A 19,203-nucleotide genomic window follows, 5' to 3' on the forward strand; every position below is an offset into this window, starting at 1 on the left:
AGCCAGGAGGTCGGTTTAGGGCTGAATCTGTGAGTTAGCCATGCCCTGACTTTGATCTGCCAAGAGGTTGTTTCAGGGTTCTATCCGTGAGTTAGCCATGCCCTGACTTTGATCAGCCAAGAGGTTGTTTCAGGGTTCTATCTGTGAGTTAGCCATGCCCTGACTTAGATCAGCCCAGAGGTTGTTTCAGGGTTCAATCGGTGAATTAGCCATGCCCTGACTTTGATCAGCCCAGAGGTTGTTTCAGGGTTAGATCTGTGAGTTAGCCATGTCCTGACTTAGATCAGCCCAGAGGTTGTTTCAGGGTTCAATCTGTGAGTTAGCCATGCCCTGACTTAGATCAGCCCAGAGGTTGTTTCAGTTTTCAATAAAATTGTTGTTTGCTTGATTTGTTTGATTTGTTTCTAGATTCCGAGGTCGTCATTTCCACCAATCGCTTAAGCACACACGTCGCTTTTATCCTCACGCTCACAATATGGATGGCTTCTTTGTCGCAAAGCTCAAGAAATTTTCTAACAAAATGCCAGGAGAAGGTAACCGAAAACTAACTATAAACCAGCTATGATCACGCGAGCACCACCAACATAGATATAACCGACTTACGCTCATATTCTTGGTTTGCAATCAATCCCAAGAGAGCACAATAACAAAAGGGATGTCCGCCATGTTGGAAGATATAACAAAAGTATTCATTTAAAAATCTTTTGTCAAATTCTTCCAACATGGCGGCTATGACGTCTATTGCAAACGAAGAATTAAACTCAGTGTAGCTCTTTCCTAACAGCTCTGATAAGAAAAGACAATTGTCAAAGTTTTTATTCATTTATTCATTTATTTATTTATTTATTCATTTATTTATTTATTTATTTAAATTATTGTGTTTGTTTGTTTGTTTGTTTTCCGGATTGTTTGCCTGCCTGCCTGCTTGCTTGTTTGTGATTGATTGTTTGTTTATTTAGAGCCAAAAGTAAACATTTCTGAAGTTTCCACGAATCAGAAGGAAAAAGAAGGAAACGACAAAGAGAGTGATGAAAATGATGAACGGCAGGAAACTGAAATATCACCAGAAGCTTCACAACAAAACAACGAGAAGAATAACAAACAAACCTCAAAATCCGTCAAGCCAGCTAAACCAGCTAAACTAGTCAAACCAGATAAACCAGCCAAACTAGAAAAACCAGAAAAACCAGCCAAAGCAAGTAAAACAGGCAAACTAGAGAAGAAGAAACCCAAAAGGTCGAAAACATCAAAATAGATATGTAACATATACTGTTTATATATAGGACACCAGCCATTTGACCTGCTACCGCACGGGAAGTCTCTTTTAGGTTCCTTCGCAGCGTGTACAAACCAATTTGATGACTTCCTATAGATATTGAGATTACAATAACCGCCTAATTGCACCTTAATTTTGAGAAGTATAGGAAAGAAAAAGCAAAAAGGTAGTAGCCAAGAAAAGAAGCAAGTAAAAAAAGAAGAAAGCAAGAAAGTAAGCAAGAAAAAGGGGAGCCAGGAAGCAAGAAAGAAAGAGCAAGAAAGGAAGGAGCGATAAAGCGTTTTGCATACCTTTTCAAACTACAGGTCGAACTTTTTTTGTCCAGTGTCTTGCAGGTGTTCACCCCCCGTATAGAAAGATAAACTGATTTATTCAATGTCTACACAAGCTTTCCGTGAAATTCATTTCTTTGTATTATTCAACAAAAAGCGAGTATATTAAAAAGGCTTTAAAATAGCTTTTAGCAGAAGGAAATCAAAGCTACTAATATTCACTTTATCTTTTACATCAGTCGTTCGGTTTTCCTTCCTAGTTGGTTAGATGGTTGCTTTGTTGGTTCGCTGTTCGGTCGATCGGTCGGTCGGTCGGTGTAGTAGGTACGATTGCAGCTCCATCTCTTTTTACATAACCTTTTATCTCAATCATTTCCAAGTCTTCACAGGCATTTTTCATTTGCCCTTGTTCTGTTTGTAACACGCCCGTTTGAGTCCTACTTATCTTGCACACACAACAGAAAATGCTCCAAAACACATGAACGAATCGAGAGCGAAATTCCCGAGATATTGTGCCATAAACGAAGGGATTACAACATGAATGAAGCAGTAACAACTGAAGAGAAAACTCAAAAATCAAGCTTGACATATCGTAGCTTTCGAAAACGATCATGTCTATCAAAGCTATTTGATTCGGTAATGTAGAAATATTGTACAAAAGTACGATAGTAAGAGAGATTTTGATGACTTCCATGTCTCTCTTTCGCGTCATTTTGAGCTGGTTAATTCTGTCACTGTTCAAGCCACACTGGGGAACTTTGTGTCGTTTTAAATACAAGATGATCTTGGTGTAAGAGATGGCCATAATAGTCGTAGGGATAACGTTCTGGACAACGAATAAAGAGACTGTGTAGACCTTGTTTAATTGCTCTGATGGCCAGATTTCTTCACACCTTCCATGATATTGTTCCCTTACTAAATAAACTGGAATGAGACAAATATTTGCTAAAAGCCACAGCCCTGCCACAGTACAGTATGTTAACTTGGTGGAGGGCTTGGTTTTGAAAGGATGAACAATGGATCGACATCGAAATATTGCAATAGTCGTCATTGTAAGCATGCTCACCATTTGGGTACTGGAGAAAATTAGGCCTTGAAGTTTGCAATACCATTTTGAAAGTGGTATGTTGAAGTACTGTATTATAAAGTATAGCAACACGGATAGGATGTCAGCTACACTGAGGTTAGCAATGAGGATCTCGAATGGTGTCTTTCGTCGTTCTCTGGTAGTGTAAATGACCACAAGGACAGCAAGGTTGCCAATAACAGCAACGACAAAGATAGTAATGTCAATACCAAGTCTCCATTGTAGGTCAATTGAATTCCAATAATTCTGATTAGAGTTGGAAACTATAGAACTGTTGCTATCGCGCGAAGAACTTGAGTTATTCGCCATTTCTTCTTCTCATGTGGGACATTTGGCGCCAGTTTCGGCTATAAGAGTGATTCCAGTAATACAGCTTCGTCAATTTGAAAAACTGTATTCTTAGTTTGATGCCATTTCGTACCAGAGCCTAATACAAGGTCTTACCTCGAAGTGCGCCAGGTTTATGGATTTGATTAATAATAAATATCCTTGTGAAGGCAGCTGTGTATGGAAATGAGCAGTAAGTAATTTGGTATTAAATGAGGAAGTAGTCGGTCGGGGTCTATTAGAAGAAGTTCTCATATTCTAACTTTCTATCCCCTTTTACCCTTGCATTTCTTATCATTTGAAATCGTAAAGTCAGTCAAAATGATTCAAAAAAATTATGTTTCCACTGGAAGCAATAGCCGAGAGAAATTTTGAAAAGTTTGACTGAAATTGGCCTACGTATCTCTTTTTTACCAATTTCTGCCGGTAACGGTCGAGAATCCTCGGACAGTTGAAAAAATTCGGGATTGCTCATACTTTGCCTAAATACCCTTTGTGGTGAGACATTTTCGAAAATACAACTTTTAAGTCCTGGGCGCCTTTTATCTTTTGAGAAATCACTCAAAGTTGATTTTGGGATCCAGAAGGGCTTGGGCACCTTGTGTTGAATAGGAAAACGTAAGGTTTTCTCGGCGATCGTACGGCTTCGCGTTTTTTTTTTTTATTCAAACCATCATTTTTTCTAGCAAAGACACATTCTTTCTCTTGAATTTAATGTAAAAATATTTTTGCTAATTCTCGTTTTAAATAAACTACGGAATTTTGAATGGACCCCATTTTGACTTTTCCGTAATCTTTCTTCGTTTTCAATATGGCTAAATGGATTGTGGTACATGCACCAGAACTAAAACAATACCACTGTGCTACTTTTTTATTTATTCAAGTCAATATTTATACAGGCACATCCGAATTTAGCAAAGCTAGTTTAAAAAGAGAAACAGCATAACCCTTCTAAAATGACATGTCCAAATATTATTGGCGGCCCGCTAAACCGTCGTTCACTGAGAGCCCCAAATGTGTCGGTAGTTTTGACTCAAGTGAGCGTCACGCACCGCTCATTGTATTAGGTCAGCAGCTCATTTTCTCGGAATTTCACTATACAGAAAGGCAGTTAAAATAATTACGTTGATGTTTTTCTTTGCGCAATTTCCGAGGGACATTTTACTATACAGAAAGCCAGTTAAAATAATTACGTTTTTCTTTGCGCAATTTCTGAGGGACATTTTACCATACAGAAATCCAGTTAAAATAATTACGTTGATGTTTTTCTTTGCGCAATTTCTGAGGGACATCTTACCATACAGAAAGCCAGTTAAAAATAATTACGTTTATTTTCTTTGCGCAATTTCTGAGGGACATTTCACTGTACAGAAAGCGAGTTAAAAATAATTACGTTTTTCTTTGCGCGATTTCTGAGGGACATTTCACTATAGAGAAAGCCAGTTAAAAATGATTACGTTTTTCTTTGCGCAATTTCTGAGGGACATTTCACTATACAGAAAGCCAGTTAAGAATAATTACGTTTATTTTCTTTGCGCAATTTCTGAGGGACATTTCACTATAGAGAAAGCCAGTTAAAAATAATTACGTTGATGTTTTTCTTTGCGCAATTTCTGAGGGACATTTCACTATAGAGAAAGCCAGTTAAAAATAATTACGTTTATTTCCTTCGCGCACTTTTTTAGGGACATTTCACTATAGAGAAAGCCAGTTAAAAGTAATTACGTTGATGTTGTTCATTGCGCAATTTTTGACTGACATTTAATCAAACAAAGCCAGCTAGAAGTAATTACATAGATGTTTTCTTTGCGCAATCGACCAATACTTTAACAAACTGTGACAACATCGTGCTCGTAGAAGCATGAGCTCCTGCAACTATCAGGGTTCGTACGGGTTTTGGAAAGTCTTGGAAAGTTTTGGAAATCAATAATGCATTTTTCCAGTACCTGAAAAGTTTTGGAAAATTTATTTTTCGACCACTGGGCTATGGAAAAGTTGTTTTTTTTTTTTTTTTTTTGGTTGCCCAGGTCCTACCTTACAAAGAACTCTTTTCGTTATATTAATTAAAAACGCCGATGAGAGACTGCGCTGATTTATAGTATGAATGTTCAACAGAACTCTTATCTTGTAGTTGTTGAGATTTTTTGTGAAATAAACAGAGAAATAAATGTTAATATGGTGCCATATTTTGTATTGGTTTGGATGTCGAATGTTTTTCATCCATAAATTTCACTTTATTTTTTTGCTTATGTGGTTTTGGAAATTTTAGTTGATGGGCTTTGAGAGACTTTTGGAAAAGTTTTGGAAATTTTCAGTGAGGAATCTGTACGAACCCTGAACTATGCTGCGTTATTCGGTGGTTTGTGTGGACCCAGTTTGTACAATGCATCCATCACATAATGTACGACTCTTGGAAAGTTGTGACAAAGATATTTCCAACCACCTTTCTTCCCAAACGTACAAGGAGAGCAGATAAGGGACCACTTTATAACTTTTTGAAATTTAAAACTGAGACCTTTGCTTCATCTTACTTCAATCGTGTGGTTCCCTTATGGAATGATCTGCCGGCTGAGCTCAGGCAAGCTCTCTGCACCGTCGTTTAAGCGCTTACTTGTTAGTCATTATAATGACAAATTTTTGTATTCTCTTGTTGAGACCACTAATACCTGTTCTTGGGTGACGAAATGCCGCTGCTTCAACTGTAGGGCTTAGCCATTCATTTATTAGTTACCTGTTTGATCTCTTTTTTTTCTTCTTAATTTTAGTTGGAGACTATCCTATAGGTGGAATGTCACCTGTCTAGTTCTCCGCAACAGTTTAATTGTTGGAAGCTTAATAAGTAAATAAATAAAGTCAGTGATGACTCCGGTGTTTCTTCCGAGTTCAAGTTACTTCTTCATCTATTTAACAAATAGACAGTTTTTATGTGTCTGTCCTCTTATTGACGATACATTGCGTCATCACATGACTGATGTCTATTTGTTAAATAGATGTTAGCAATCAACTTGTGAACTCAGCTGTCTATGGAATCGTAAAATTAGTTGAAATGATGCGGCAAAAAATTTGGTAAATACATTCAGTCCTGGTCATTCAGTGGTAAATACTTCAGTCCTGGTCCTTCAGTGCTTGTCCTTCAGTCCTTGGCCTTCAGTCCCGGTCCTTCAGTTCTTGTCCTTCAGTTCTTGTCCTTCAGTCCTTGTCCTTCAGTGCTTGTCCTTCAGTGCTTGTCCTTCAGTCCTTGGCCTTCAGTCCTTAGCTTGTCCTTCAGTCCTGGTCCTTCATTCCTTGTCCTTCAGTCCTTGTCCTTCAGTCCTTGACCTTCAGTGCTTGTCCTTCAGTGCTTGTCCTTCAGTGCTTGTCCTTCAGTGCTTGTCCTTCAGTGCTTGTCCTTCAGTGCTTGTCCTTCAGTGCTTTTCCTTCAGTCCTTGACCTTCAGTCCTTGTCCTTTACTCCTTGTCCTTCAGTCCTTGTCCTTCAGTCCTGGTCCTTCAGTCCTGGTCCTTTACTCCTTGTCCTTCAGTCCTTGTCCTTCATTCCTTGTCCTTCATTCCTTGTCTTTCAGTCCTTGTCCTTCAGTCCTTGTCCTTCAGTCCTTGTCCTTCACTCCTTGTCCTTCACTCCTTGTCCTTCACCCCTTGTCCTTCAGTGCTTGTCCTTCAGTGCTTGTCCTTCATTCCTTGTCATTCATTCCTTGTCCTTCACTCCTTGTCCTTCACGCCTTGTCCTTAATAATAATAATAATATAAGTTCTTATATAGGGCGTCCTAATAAACTCGAGGCGCTTTACAATAAACTAATTTATGTATATGATATAAATAAATAAATAAATATATATATATATATATATACAGCCTTTTGCAAAAATTATGGCCACTTCCAATATATATACAAGTATATCAAAAGCATGTCAACTGATTATGGGATATCCTCCTTGATATTTTTTTCGAGTTGTCTATCACAAGGGCTTTGTGAAAAAAATATCAAGAAAGATATCCCGCCGTGTCTGATATACTTTTGATATACTTGTATGTATATTTGAAACGGCCATAATTTTTGCAAATGGCTGTGTGTGTATATATATATATATATATATATATCAGTCCTTGTCCTTGTGCTTGATTTGGAAAAGGATAGAAAAGAAGAAAAAAGAAAAAACAAGTTTACCATACGTTTTTGAATTACAGATACAGTTTTAATGTTAACACAGTTAGAACTTGTTTATTTTTCTGTCCAGTTTCTTGCAGCTGTTCACTCCCGTATACAAAGATAAACTGCTTTATTCATTTTAATTAATTTTTTCATAGTATATTAATCAAAAAGCTGAATTTTGAAAAAAGGCTTAGCAATAGCTTTTAGGAGCATGGAATCATAAACGATTAAGAGGATTTTTTTTTTCAATAACGAGCAATAATGGCAAAAAGCACCAAAAACTAGACCTTCGTATGAGTTTCGATCCCAATTTTCGTTTTGGGTTAACACTCAAAACCTTTTTTAAACAGTAAGAAACTGATGTACTATGATAAATGTCTGTTTGAAGCGGTATTTTCAATTGTACAAAGATGTTTTATTGCATTTGTGTTAGAATCTTGCTTTGTCAGGCTTTTTTATAGAAAATAGATGTGAAATAAGCAAATGAAAGCCTTAACCTCATTTTCCATTCAAATTTTTGCTTTGGGTTAACACTTAGATTACACTTACATCAGTCATCTCCACTTCCAAACAAGTTAAACTTTCTGAATAATAAGATTTTAGCCTTGTACAACAGCCTTTCTTCAAGAAAATAGTTTTTGGCGCTCAACGCTTGAACACGAAAAGAGTTCTCTCATAATATTTTCAGAAAACAACAAAAATTTTCTTTACATGTTTCCATCTTGAAGTCAATTATTACTACAGCACCGAGATTTGTTGCGAATTTCTTTCTTATTCAACAATAGCTTTTAGGAGCATGGAATCATAAACGATTAAGAGGATTTTTTTTTCAATAACGAGCAATAATGGCAAAAAGCACCAAAAACTAGACCTTCGTATGAGTTTCGATCCCAATTTTCGTTTTGGGTTAACACTCAAAACCTTTTTTAAACAGTAAGAAACTGATGTACTATGATAAATGCCTGTTTGAAGCGGTATTTTCAATTGTACAAAGATGTTTTATTGCATTTGTGTTAGAATCTTGCTTTGTCAGGCTTTTTTATAGAAAATAGATGTGAAATAAGCAAATGAAGGCCTTAACCTCATTTTCGAATAAAATGTTTGCTTTGGGTTAACACTTTGATTCCACTTCCAAACAAGTTAAACTTTCAGAATAACAAGAATTTAGCCTTGTACAACAGCCTTTCTTCAAGAAAATAGTTTTTGGCGCTCACCGCTTGAACACGAAAAGAGTTCTCTCATAATATTTTCAGAAAACAACAAAAATTTTCTTTACATGTTTCCATCTTGAAGTCATTTATTACTACAGCACCGAGATTTGTTGCGAATTTCTTTCTTATTCAACTTCATATTTTCTCGAGAATAGTGTAAGACAATTGGAACTGAAAAAAAAGGTGTTCAAGGGTACTGAATCGTATTAAATGGGCCTATTTGCCGACAGTTCCTCTGTCCTTTTGATTGCAGTTTTGACAAGTAAGATCTTTGAATACATAAAACGTAATTATCATTGCTAATGTTTACAAAAGGGAGAGAGGATTAAAGTAAAAGACCCGGGGGGGGGGGGGGTACTACCACCCCAACTTGGGTAGGGGTGTTCCCTCAGGACCTCGAAACCCTGACCCTATCCCAGACCTAAAATTTTGATTTTACATTCCCTACCCCAGACTAAAACTAAGAATTGTACACCCTATCCCAGACTAAAAGACGGAAAATACGGTTTTACAATCGATTGCAATCAATATTTACTAACATTTTTCATTGTTTTTGGTCGGCAGAAAGCGTAGCCTATTCGCCAGACAAAAACGACGAAATCGTTAATCCTATCCTAGACTAAAATGATACCCTATCCCAGACAAAATGTCAAAAAATGATACCCTACCCCAGACCCAGAAGCCGAAAAACCATACCCTATAGGGCGGCACATAACCGTATAGCAAATATGGGAGTACCCCCCCCCCCCCCCCGGGGGTAAAAGAGCATTGCACTGTCAGTCAGTCATTTGAATGGTTATTTCGTAAGATCAGACCTCGTTATAGTCAGCTGGTCTAACACTGGCCACTTGCCCGGTTGGTATTAGTCAGTCGGTTGGTCGGTTTTGCTAGTTGCTTCTTTAATCTTTACGGTTCAGTTGGTTCGATGGTTGCTTTGTCGATTCATTGTTCGGTCGGTCGGCCGGTCGGCCGGTGTAGTAGGTACGATTGCAGCTCCATCTCTTTTTACATAACCTTTTATCTCAATCATTTCCAAGTCTTCACAGGCATTTTTCATTTGCCCTTGTTCTGTTTGTAACACGCCCGTTTGAGTCCTCCTTATCTTGCAGAAGCAACATGTAATGCTCCAAAACACCTGCGAATCGAGAGCGAAATTTACGAGATATTGTGCCATAAACGAAGGGATTACAATATGAATGAAGCAACAACAACTGAGGAGAAAATTTAAAAATCACGCTTGCCACATCGTAGCTTTCGAAAACGATCATGTCTATCCAAGCTATTTGATGTGGTAAGGTAGAAATATTGTACAAAAGTACGATAATAAGAGAGATTTTGATGACTTCCAGGTCTCTCTTTCGAGTCATTTTGAGCTGGTTAATTCTGTTACTGTTCAAACAACACTGGGGAACTTTGTGTCGTTTTAAATTCAAGATAATCTTAGTGTAAGAGATGGCCATAATAGTCGTAGGGATAACGTTCTGGACAACGAATAAAGAGACTGTGTAGACCTTGTTTAATTGCTCTGATGGCCAGATTTCTTCACACCTTCCATGATATTGTTCCCTTACTAAATAAACTGGAATGAGACAAATATTTGCTAAAAGCCACAGCCCTGCCATAGTACAGTATGTTAACTTGCTTGAGGGCTTGGTTTTGAAAGGATGAACAATGGATCGACATCGAAATATTGCAATAGTCGTCATTGTAAGCACGCTCACCATTTGGGTACTGGAGAAAAATAGGCCTTGAAGTTTGCAATACCATTTTGAAAGTGGTATGTTGAAGTACTGTATTATAAAGTATAGCAACACGGATAGGATGTCAGCTACACTGAGGTTAGCAATGAGGATCTCAAATGATGTCTTTCGTCGTTCTCTGGTAGTGTAAATGACCACAAGGACAGCAAGGTTGCCAATAACAGCAACGACAAAGATAGTAATGTCAATACCAAGTCTCCATTCTAGGTCTCTCCATTGTAGGTCAATTGAATTCCAATAATTCTGATTAGAGTTGGAAACTATAGGACTGTTGCTATCAACCGGAGAACTTGAGTTATTCGCCATTTCTTCTTCCATGTAGGAGATTTGGCGCCAGCTTCGGCTATAATTCTGAGTGATTCCAGTAATACAGCTTCGTCAATTTTATATATTCTTAGGTTGATGCCATTTCATGCGGAGCCTAATACAAGGTCTTACCTCGAAGTGCGTAAGGTTTATGGATTTGATTAATAAAAGATATCTTTGTGAAGGCAGCTGAGTATGGAAATGAGCAGTAAGTAATTTGATATTAATAACAAGAGAGATTTTGATGACTTCCATGTCTCTCTTTCGCGTCTTTTTGAGCTGGTTAATTTTGTCACTGTTCAAGCCACACTGGGGAGCTTTGTGTCGTTTTAAATACAAGATAGTCTTAGTGTAAGAGATGGCGATAATAGTCAAAGAGCTATGACGTACTGCACAACGAATAAAGAGACCGTGTAGACCTTGTTTAATAGCTCTGATGGCCAGATTTCTTCACACCTTCCATGATATTGTTCCCTTACTAAATAAACTGGAATAAGACAAATATGTGCCACAAGCCACCCCCCAACTCCGATATACCCCGGGCATTTGACCATAGTCGAGTTCCGCATAGTGGGGAATTTGAAGCTGAACATTTGCCTGAAGGGGCGGGCATTTGACTACCGACTAAATGTAGCGGCCCTTATCTAATTTGCGTAACTTATTCTCGGACTTTCCTCGTGGCAAATTCGAGCCTATGATTGCAAACTTTCTCACCTGGTTTGTGCTTATGTTCGTGCTTTCAATTTTTAAAAATGAAAATTTTAAAAAACGAAATGCCCAAGTTGTTTAAAATTACTGTTTTGTTGAGAGGAAATTTAAGATTTTTCATTTATTATGATAGCCATGAATAAAAAAACTTCAGTTGTACGAGCTCAGTTCAGTACCTTTTAATAATAATAAAAATAAAAAAAAAAAAAAAAAAAAAAAAAAAATGGTTTAATCAATAGAATCCACGAGGTGGCTCTTCTCCTATTGATAAAACTATCTAATTTACAATAACATACACACAAGATAAATTTACGATGAACTATGAAGCTATAAAATAAATTAGACATAATAAGAAATAAGATTGACATAATTACTATTGGATTATTCTAAGCTAGACAATTATTATACATAAATAAAAAGGACAAAAACTGAAGATACTGGGGCTACGCCCACCGCCCCCAAGCAACCACCCCAGGTCGAGATATTCGGGGCAACAGACAAAGAGAAAACTGTCCCAAATGCCACGACCCAATAATTGCCCAGGGTACAGCAGCGCAGCACCAATATCCATCAATCAGGTGAAAGATAAATTAATTAATAAAAATCAAGTAATGTCATATCGCTTCTTTAGCTCTGCTTTCACTTTAGAACAAAATAAACTATAACTAGAAATGTCTTTTACATTATTTGGCAAATTATTGAACAGTTCTGAGGCGATATCTTGAAAAGTTCCCTTTTCCAAAGGTCTGACCAAATTCAAGGTGGAACTTTGACGTAAAGTTCTTGATGGTTTGCGAACTTCCAGTGCAACGTAGTTAGGCCAGTGCTCTGAGTTAATGGCTTTATAGATGACTTTCAGCAAGTTATAATCTCTACGTTCACGCATTGGTAACCATCCAAGCTTTAGGACTGATTCCACAGAGTTCACGTATTTTCCAGTGACAAAACTCGCAGACGAGAATTGAATTTTTTGTAACCTTTTTAGAAGATAGTCCGGTAATGGATTAAAAACCAGATTGATAACCAATTGATAAATAAAATACTTAATTTTCAGCCATACTTGCTTTGGTTCATTGTGCACCGTCAGTAACACGTGATGGTACGATTCAACATCAAAGGCAAAACAATAGCTTTGTTCTATGGAGTTTCCAAACCATTCCACTCCATTAGCTATGATCAGATGATTGGACATTTATCGAGGAAACAAGTTCTGGCACAAAATTCAAATGGCCATAACTCGTTCAAAATCGACTAGAAAGACTTCAAACCTTCCCAAAGATGGTGTTTGAATGTAATTTAATTAACACTTTAATTAATTCATTCGTAGTAAAAAATATATATGTACTTCCAAGAGACTAGCTGCGTCACATCCGGAATTTTCTTCGTAAATTCCGGATGTGACGCAGGCTACCAAGAGACATGCATTTAAGAGAAATAACGACACTTTTGAAGTTTTTTAATGACATGTTTTGGCAGTAACAACTGTCACCTCCAGAGTGATTGAATATATACTGTAGAGTGTTGTTAATATGTATGAATTAAGAACATAATAAGGAAAAGAAGAATTAATAACAAAGGTGAAACTGGTATGCTTGACGTCTGGCACTACTTCCAAGAGAGCATATTCAGTTATGCTCTCTTGAACGTCACACAGCTTCACACAACAACTGTTTTAAGCCGACACAGTTTGGGCTATTCTCGGTTTTCACGTGACGTCACGAGCGGATTAAAACTTAGTGTCCGCCATATTGGTGCACAGGAAGCTCATTAGCATATGTCAAATCACACACGTGCGCTTATGTTTTGATTCGAATTATGCGATGTCCGAGGATTTACTCGTCGATATTTCAAAAAACGAAACCCAAGAACAGAAAAGAATTGAAGATACCTCTTCAATTGTCTTATCTGAATACGCCAAAAAGCTTGAAAATCACATTCGAACGAGATATTTAAAAAAAATCGAAGGTATTGGAGTCGACCCCGCGTGTTTACAAGGCGAGAAGTTAGATGCAGAATGTCTGCCACCGATCGAAGCCACCGATCTTCTCTCTTATCTTGTGCTGGAAACCAGCTTCTATACTTTAAGGCAGTTCAAGGCTTTCAAGAGTCTAGAGAGTTACAATCAAATGGTATCGGGCTTCATAACGAGCGTTCAAGGAAAAGCCATTGGAAATAAGTTCGTGGTGTTAGGAAAAGTTCGTCATTCGCAGCGAATGAATGAACCGCCAATACCAATTTGGATTATCGCTAATGGAGAAGGAACGATAATATCTGCCCACTGCCTTGGTTGCAAAGCAGGTCTAGCAGAGTGCTGCTCTCATGTAGGGAGCGTACTGTTCTATATTGAGGCGTGGAATCGTATACATGGAAAGTTGGCCTGCACAGAAGTGAAATGTACGTGGCTACTCCCAACTTACGTAAACGAAGTACCGTACGCTCAAGTTGAAGACATCAATTTTAAATCAGCTCGAAAGTTGAAAGATGAATTAGACGTTAAAATTGATGGTGTACAACCTTCGACTAGCACTCCGGTAGGGAAAACGAAGTCCGTCCCAAATGTCACCCCTACAGAAACGGATATGAAAACCTTCTTTGCAAAACTAAATGAGAGCCAAAAAAAGCCTGTCATTCTTTCTCTAGTGGCTCCTTATGCTGATCAATTTGTACTAAAAAGTCGGCGTGTTCTAACGATACCATCCCTTTACAATCATGAGAATCTGAAGCTGAACTACCCAGAGCTGTTACAAAAGTGCTGCAAAGTCGAACTATCTCTTTCTGATTCCGAGATAGAATTAATAGAACAGGAAACAAGGGATCAATCAAAAGGAACTGCGTTTTTTAAACATAGAGCTGGTCGTGTTGGGGCTTCAATGAGTTATTCTGTTGCCAATACAAATCCTGACCAACCATCTATCTCACTTATTAAAAACATTTGCTATCCACAGTTGTTTAGTGTGCAATCTAAAGCAATCAATCATGGAATCAAAAATGAAGGCAAAGCCATAGAGACTTACAACCATCTCATGTCTGCAAACCACAAAGATTTTGTACTGATAAAGTGTGGAGTTTTCATTGATAAGCAACATCCCTGGATGCATGCAACACCTGATTTCCTCTGTTCCTGCTCCTGTTGTGGTGATGGGTGTGGAGAAGTAAAGTGCCCTTACATTATTGAAAACTGGGACTTTGAAAGTTATGTGCTTAAGAAAAGTTCTTGCCTAGAGAAAGTGAATGGAATATTTCGACTAAAGAGAAAGCACCAGTATTATTACCAAGTGCAGCAACAATTGTCTATAACTGGTCGCCAATTTTGTGACTTTGTCGTGTGTGCATTCAGCGAAAACAAACCTCAAGTCTTCATTGAAAGAATTCTCCCAGAAACAAGTCACTGGGAAGCTATCGTTCCCAAAGTTACAAAAGTATGGCAGACATGCATACTACCTGAGATTCTTGCTCGATGGTATACAAGAAAACAGCACTTACCTGAAATAAAACCAGCAAACAAGTCCTCTGGTATTTGTTACTGTGGAATGCCTTCTCAAGGAAGAACTATTCACTGCAGTAACCCAAAGTGCCTAATAAAGGAATTTCACCAGACATGTTTGCATTTATCAGATTCAGTCCCTGATGTTTGGTACTGTCCTAACTGCCGCTTGCTAGCAGAATTTCAATGCAAAAAGCCAAGAAAAGCATCAAAGCCAAGTTCTACTAAGTGCACACATAATGATCAAGCTTTGAAACTGGACAGTATTTGTGTATGTGGCTCATCACCAATGATGAATGAAAGGCTTCTCTCAAATGTCACAGTGAAAATTGCCAAAATGGAAAGTTTTTCCATCTCCAGTGTCTGGACTATAAAAGAATGCCTAACAATAGTCAAACTACGTGGGTGTGCAGCAATTGCAAGGTGTCTCAAGCAGCCAAAGTAACTGCATCTAGTTCTATTGGTCCTACCACTTGTTCTTCTTCTTCAAAAGCCAACACTGTTAGTGCTGCATCAACAAGCCAATTAAAATGTGAAAACAGTATTCCACAAATGCAAGCAGCTAAATTGGACAAAAAGGAAAGTACAATCATTGGTAATAATGCTAGTGCTGTATCTACTAGTTATTCATCAATTATTGATTCCAGTGATGATGAATCGGATGTCAAAATAACACAAGTGACTAAAGGGGTTTTAGACAAGAGGGCTTCCCTTGGTAGCCTCAATGACAGTCATTTTGACATCATTAATTCACCTACTGGATGGCTGGACTGTACAATAATTCAGAAAGCACAAGTACATCTACAGAAAGTCAATCCTCTGATAGAGAGCTTTCAAAAAACAACCCTTGGCCCCATTAGGAACTTTGATGTTGTCACTTCAGAATTTGTTCAAATATTACATACAGGACATATGCACTGGGTCTGTATAAGCTCTATTGGATGTAGACCAGGCATGGTCAACCTTTATGATAGTCTCTACCATGATATCATTGCCAAAGAGGTTGAAGAACAGGTAGAGAGTTTAATGGCAGACAGCTATGTAGGCATAGAAAATGTAACAGTCCAGCAACAACTGAATGGGAGTGACTGTGGAATCTTTGCCATAGCATTTGCTACGTGTCTGGTTTATGGTTTCAGCCCACGAGACTTTACATTTGACATACCCAAAATGCGCCCACATCTGGCTCAGTGTTTGGAAATTGGTAAATTACAATGTTTCCATCAGTTTAGAATATGTGTTTAGAACACGCTAGTGTTCACTAGCCATCATCTACTCTTTATTTGAAACAGTAATGTTGTTTTAGAAGAGCAAATGCATTAATACCATGAAAGAAATACAAAGTTGTTAATAATCATAGTAGCTATTTAGCAAATAACAGTTGGTTTCGATCCACTAGAATATTCATTACACAAAAACATATCTATACACCTATTTCATTTAAGAAAGGTTGTCATCGCTAAAGGAGAAAGGTGATAGGTTATTCATAGTTCCAACAATCACTTGTTTTGTTTTGTTTTTTTTTAATGAGTTTTGAGATATCCAGTGTTGTTTGTAGCCTGAAAGAACTTTAAAGGCTTTGATTATTTGCGTTTATTTTCATATATTACAAACCTTCGAATCGACTATTGCCTTTGGCAGTGACAACTGTTTTTTGAAATAGGTGATACAAAAGACCACTATATTCTATTGTGCTTTAAATGCAACAAAATAGTAGTAAATTTGAGAATTAATAATAAACAATTAAGATACACTAGTTTCATCAGCAATGTCCAAAAATAAAATAGCTACTCTGACAGGAACAAAGCAGAAAAATATTTCTTGTGTCACCAATACATTATGACATTTTGAATACAAGAATATACTGGTATTTCATTTTTATCTTTATAAATAAATTCCAAATTCTTAAATTTTGGTAATAATTAGTATGTTTATAATCTAGTCAAATGGAATGATTGGTGGACCAAGGTAACAAGACCAGAACACACCTTAAAATGATATCAATGACTGGTACCCTGTTCCTTATTGCTCATGAGAAAGTCAGTGCTCAGTGTCCCTTTCAGAATTGTGTACTTGCAACTCAGCAAACCGATTACCCTCTCCACATGAATTCTGACATTTGCAATTCCTCGGGTGTTCTCAACATCGATGGGGTCCAGCTGGCTCTTCCCTTAGTAAACGCTGGTATAACAAGCTCTGCTCTCTTGAATGCCACACTTTCATGAACTGTAAATCCCCTGTCGGCCATTACTAGATCACCAGGCACAACGTTTATTTAAAATACCACAGTTTTCATGTGAGGAGCTTATCAGATGTTCTGCCACCCCAGGCCTTTGATACAAAGGAAATGGTGCCTTGTGAGTGATTCCAATTAATAAACCTTTACATGTTGTGGTGTTTGTAAGGAGCTGAAGGTCTGGGCTCTTGCCAGCAGGTTGGTAGGGAGCCTTTCTATGAAGACCTCAAAACAATCCAATAATCCTGTTGTCTTCTTTCCAAACGAAAACTCGAAGCATGAGGCGTCATTGTTCTCATAGTTTCATCCCGCTCAGGCCATATATATTGTTGAGAGAGTCGTATGTCCATGATTGTTATGCCAGGTAAAAACTATCCTGGAAAACAGTTGTGCAGACACTTCAAAACGTATGCAAGATCCAAGTATGGGCACATTAAGTCGGAGTGTTTCATCAAGAAACCATGACAAGTTCCTGGAACTTCGTTAACTCAACGACTTTTCTTGCCACATGAGGGGCTACATGTTCATATACAGCTTGTAAAATAGTAGCTGAAGGCAATCCAGTGTAAAAGTACCTTCCCATCTTCCAGCATATCTTCGCGATCGAAAGGGGCTTTCTCTTTGGGGGGGGGGGGTGCTGAGAAAACATACCTAACTCTCAGTTGTGTGGCTTGACTCATCGGTCATTCTGGATTAACTTCGTTTTGTTGTGTGCTAGAGTCAGTGATCTTACAAAAGTTCATCCACTTCGAAGTAATCCGCGTCCAAAAATCGCATCTTGCAGTGCAAACTTGATTTATTCACTCGCTGATTGAAGGTCATTTGCGATCTGGCTGATTTCCTCAGTTACAGAGGAGAGTCAAACAGAAAATATTGTCCGATTGTACGCCTTCTTCATCCATTTTCCGCGCGAACCTTTGCACTGACTCGAACAATGCTCTTTCCTGTTGTCTCTTCCTTCCACTTTTGCACGTTCACTTCCGCCGCGGCTTGAAAGATCGAGTTTTTCTCACTTACACTGTTTTGTTGTGTCCAAATTTAGGTAGGCACCCCAGCGACGTTAAACTTACCAATTGGGCAGCAGGTTGTCCCAGAAACGAAGTGACGGCTGGGCAAATTCTCCCCATCTGTTTTGATTTCTTCGGAACCCAACCCTATGGCTAGTGGCGGCCCAACTCATTTCTTACGTCGTTTCAATCGACAGCTCTTCTGCTCCCTCTCCTTTGACTTTTTCTAACCGATGGAACACGAAAGGGGAAATGCCCCTTATCCACGAACACTCCTGGTATGACAATTTATACCATTAAACAAAGAACACCATTATAGAAAAGGTGCTGAAAATATTGACTTTTAGTCGCTCCGATTGTGATGAATCTCTTTGGTTTACACTATGTTGTGCACCAATATGGGCGGTGCAACCGTTGTCATGCACCAAGTGCACGTGGGGGAAACCGAGAATTTGTGTACTGTACTTCGTCAAGATATATAGTAATAAGACAATTGAAACACTGGCAAAACAGAGTTTTTCAAGGGTAAATTAGGAAATGTGCCTATTTGCCGACGTTCCCTGTCAGAGTGTAATGCTTTTAGTTTTAACAAAGATAGGCTTTGAATATATAAAACGTGATGTCATTGCTTATGTTTACAAAGAAACCTGACACATAAGTGATGAGTAAGAGAGCCTTCCCCTGTCATAAACAGTCCATTTGACCAGTGATCCCGTTACTCTTTTTTACAATAATTTTCCCAAGTCTACACATGCGTTGTTCCTTATGCCCTTGTTTCTGTTTGTAACACGACATTTAGTCTTCCTCATTTTCAGATGCAACAGAAATCCCAAACACCTGAACGAATCGAGAGCGAAATTCTCGAGATAATTGTTGCATAAACGAAGGGATTCACATGAATGCAACAACAACAATTGATAAGAGATTTGAATTACTAGTGCATCTCGTAGCGTTTTCGAAAACAATCCAGACTATCCAACTATTTGGCCTGGTAAGGTCGAAACAATATTGTCCAAAAGTACGATGATAAAGGAGATTTTGAGACTTCCATGTCTCTCTTTCGCGTCATTTGAGCTGCTTTATTCTGTCACTGTTTGTAAAAGCCACACCGGGGAACTTTGGTGTCGTTTTAAATACAAGATAATCTTGGTGTAAGAGATGGCGATATGTCACAGTATCATTACTGGCACAACGAATAAAGAGACTGTGTAGACTTGTTTAATACTCTGATGGCCAGATTTCTTCACACCTCCTTGATTTTGTTCCCTTACTATAATAAACTGGAAGGAGACAATATTTGCCACAAGCCACAGTCCTGCCACAGTGCAATACGTTAACTTCAATAAGGCTGTGGTTTTGAAAGGTGAGTAACAATGGATC

General features: G+C 38.2%; 2 protein-coding genes across 2 annotated transcripts; both read right to left on the reverse strand.

Moving 5' to 3' along the window:
* Positions 1-1,804: 1,804 nt before the first annotated feature.
* LOC148911451 (neuropeptide FF receptor 1-like) lies at positions 1,805-2,944 on the reverse strand. The gene has a single exon (XM_089029382.1). It carries the CDS (start codon positions 2,942-2,944, stop codon positions 1,805-1,807), a length of 1,140 nt encoding a protein of 379 aa, XP_088885508.1.
* A 6,418-nt stretch (positions 2,945-9,362) lies between these two features.
* On the reverse strand, positions 9,363-10,400 carry LOC148911452 (neuropeptide FF receptor 2-like). The gene has a single exon (XM_089029383.1). The coding sequence runs from the start codon at positions 10,398-10,400 to the stop codon at positions 9,363-9,365; it is 1,038 nt and encodes a 345-aa protein (XP_088885509.1).
* Positions 10,401-19,203: the final 8,803 nt, after the last annotated feature.

This window comes from Actinia tenebrosa, unplaced genomic scaffold (assembly GCF_029948245.1).
Source record: "Actinia tenebrosa isolate PJP-AT-01 unplaced genomic scaffold, QUT_ActTen_1.0 PGA_scaffold14__42_contigs__length_11649687, whole genome shotgun sequence".
Classification (NCBI taxonomy): domain Eukaryota; kingdom Metazoa; phylum Cnidaria; class Anthozoa; order Actiniaria; family Actiniidae; genus Actinia; species Actinia tenebrosa.

Coding starts and splice junctions, on each gene's coding strand:
- LOC148911452 (XM_089029383.1), bottom strand. CDS start 10,400: ATGGAAGAAGAAATGGCGAATAACTCAAGTTCTCCGGTTGATAGCAAC.
- LOC148911451 (XM_089029382.1), bottom strand. CDS start 2,944: ATGGCGAATAACTCAAGTTCTTCGCGCGATAGCAACAGTTCTATAGTT.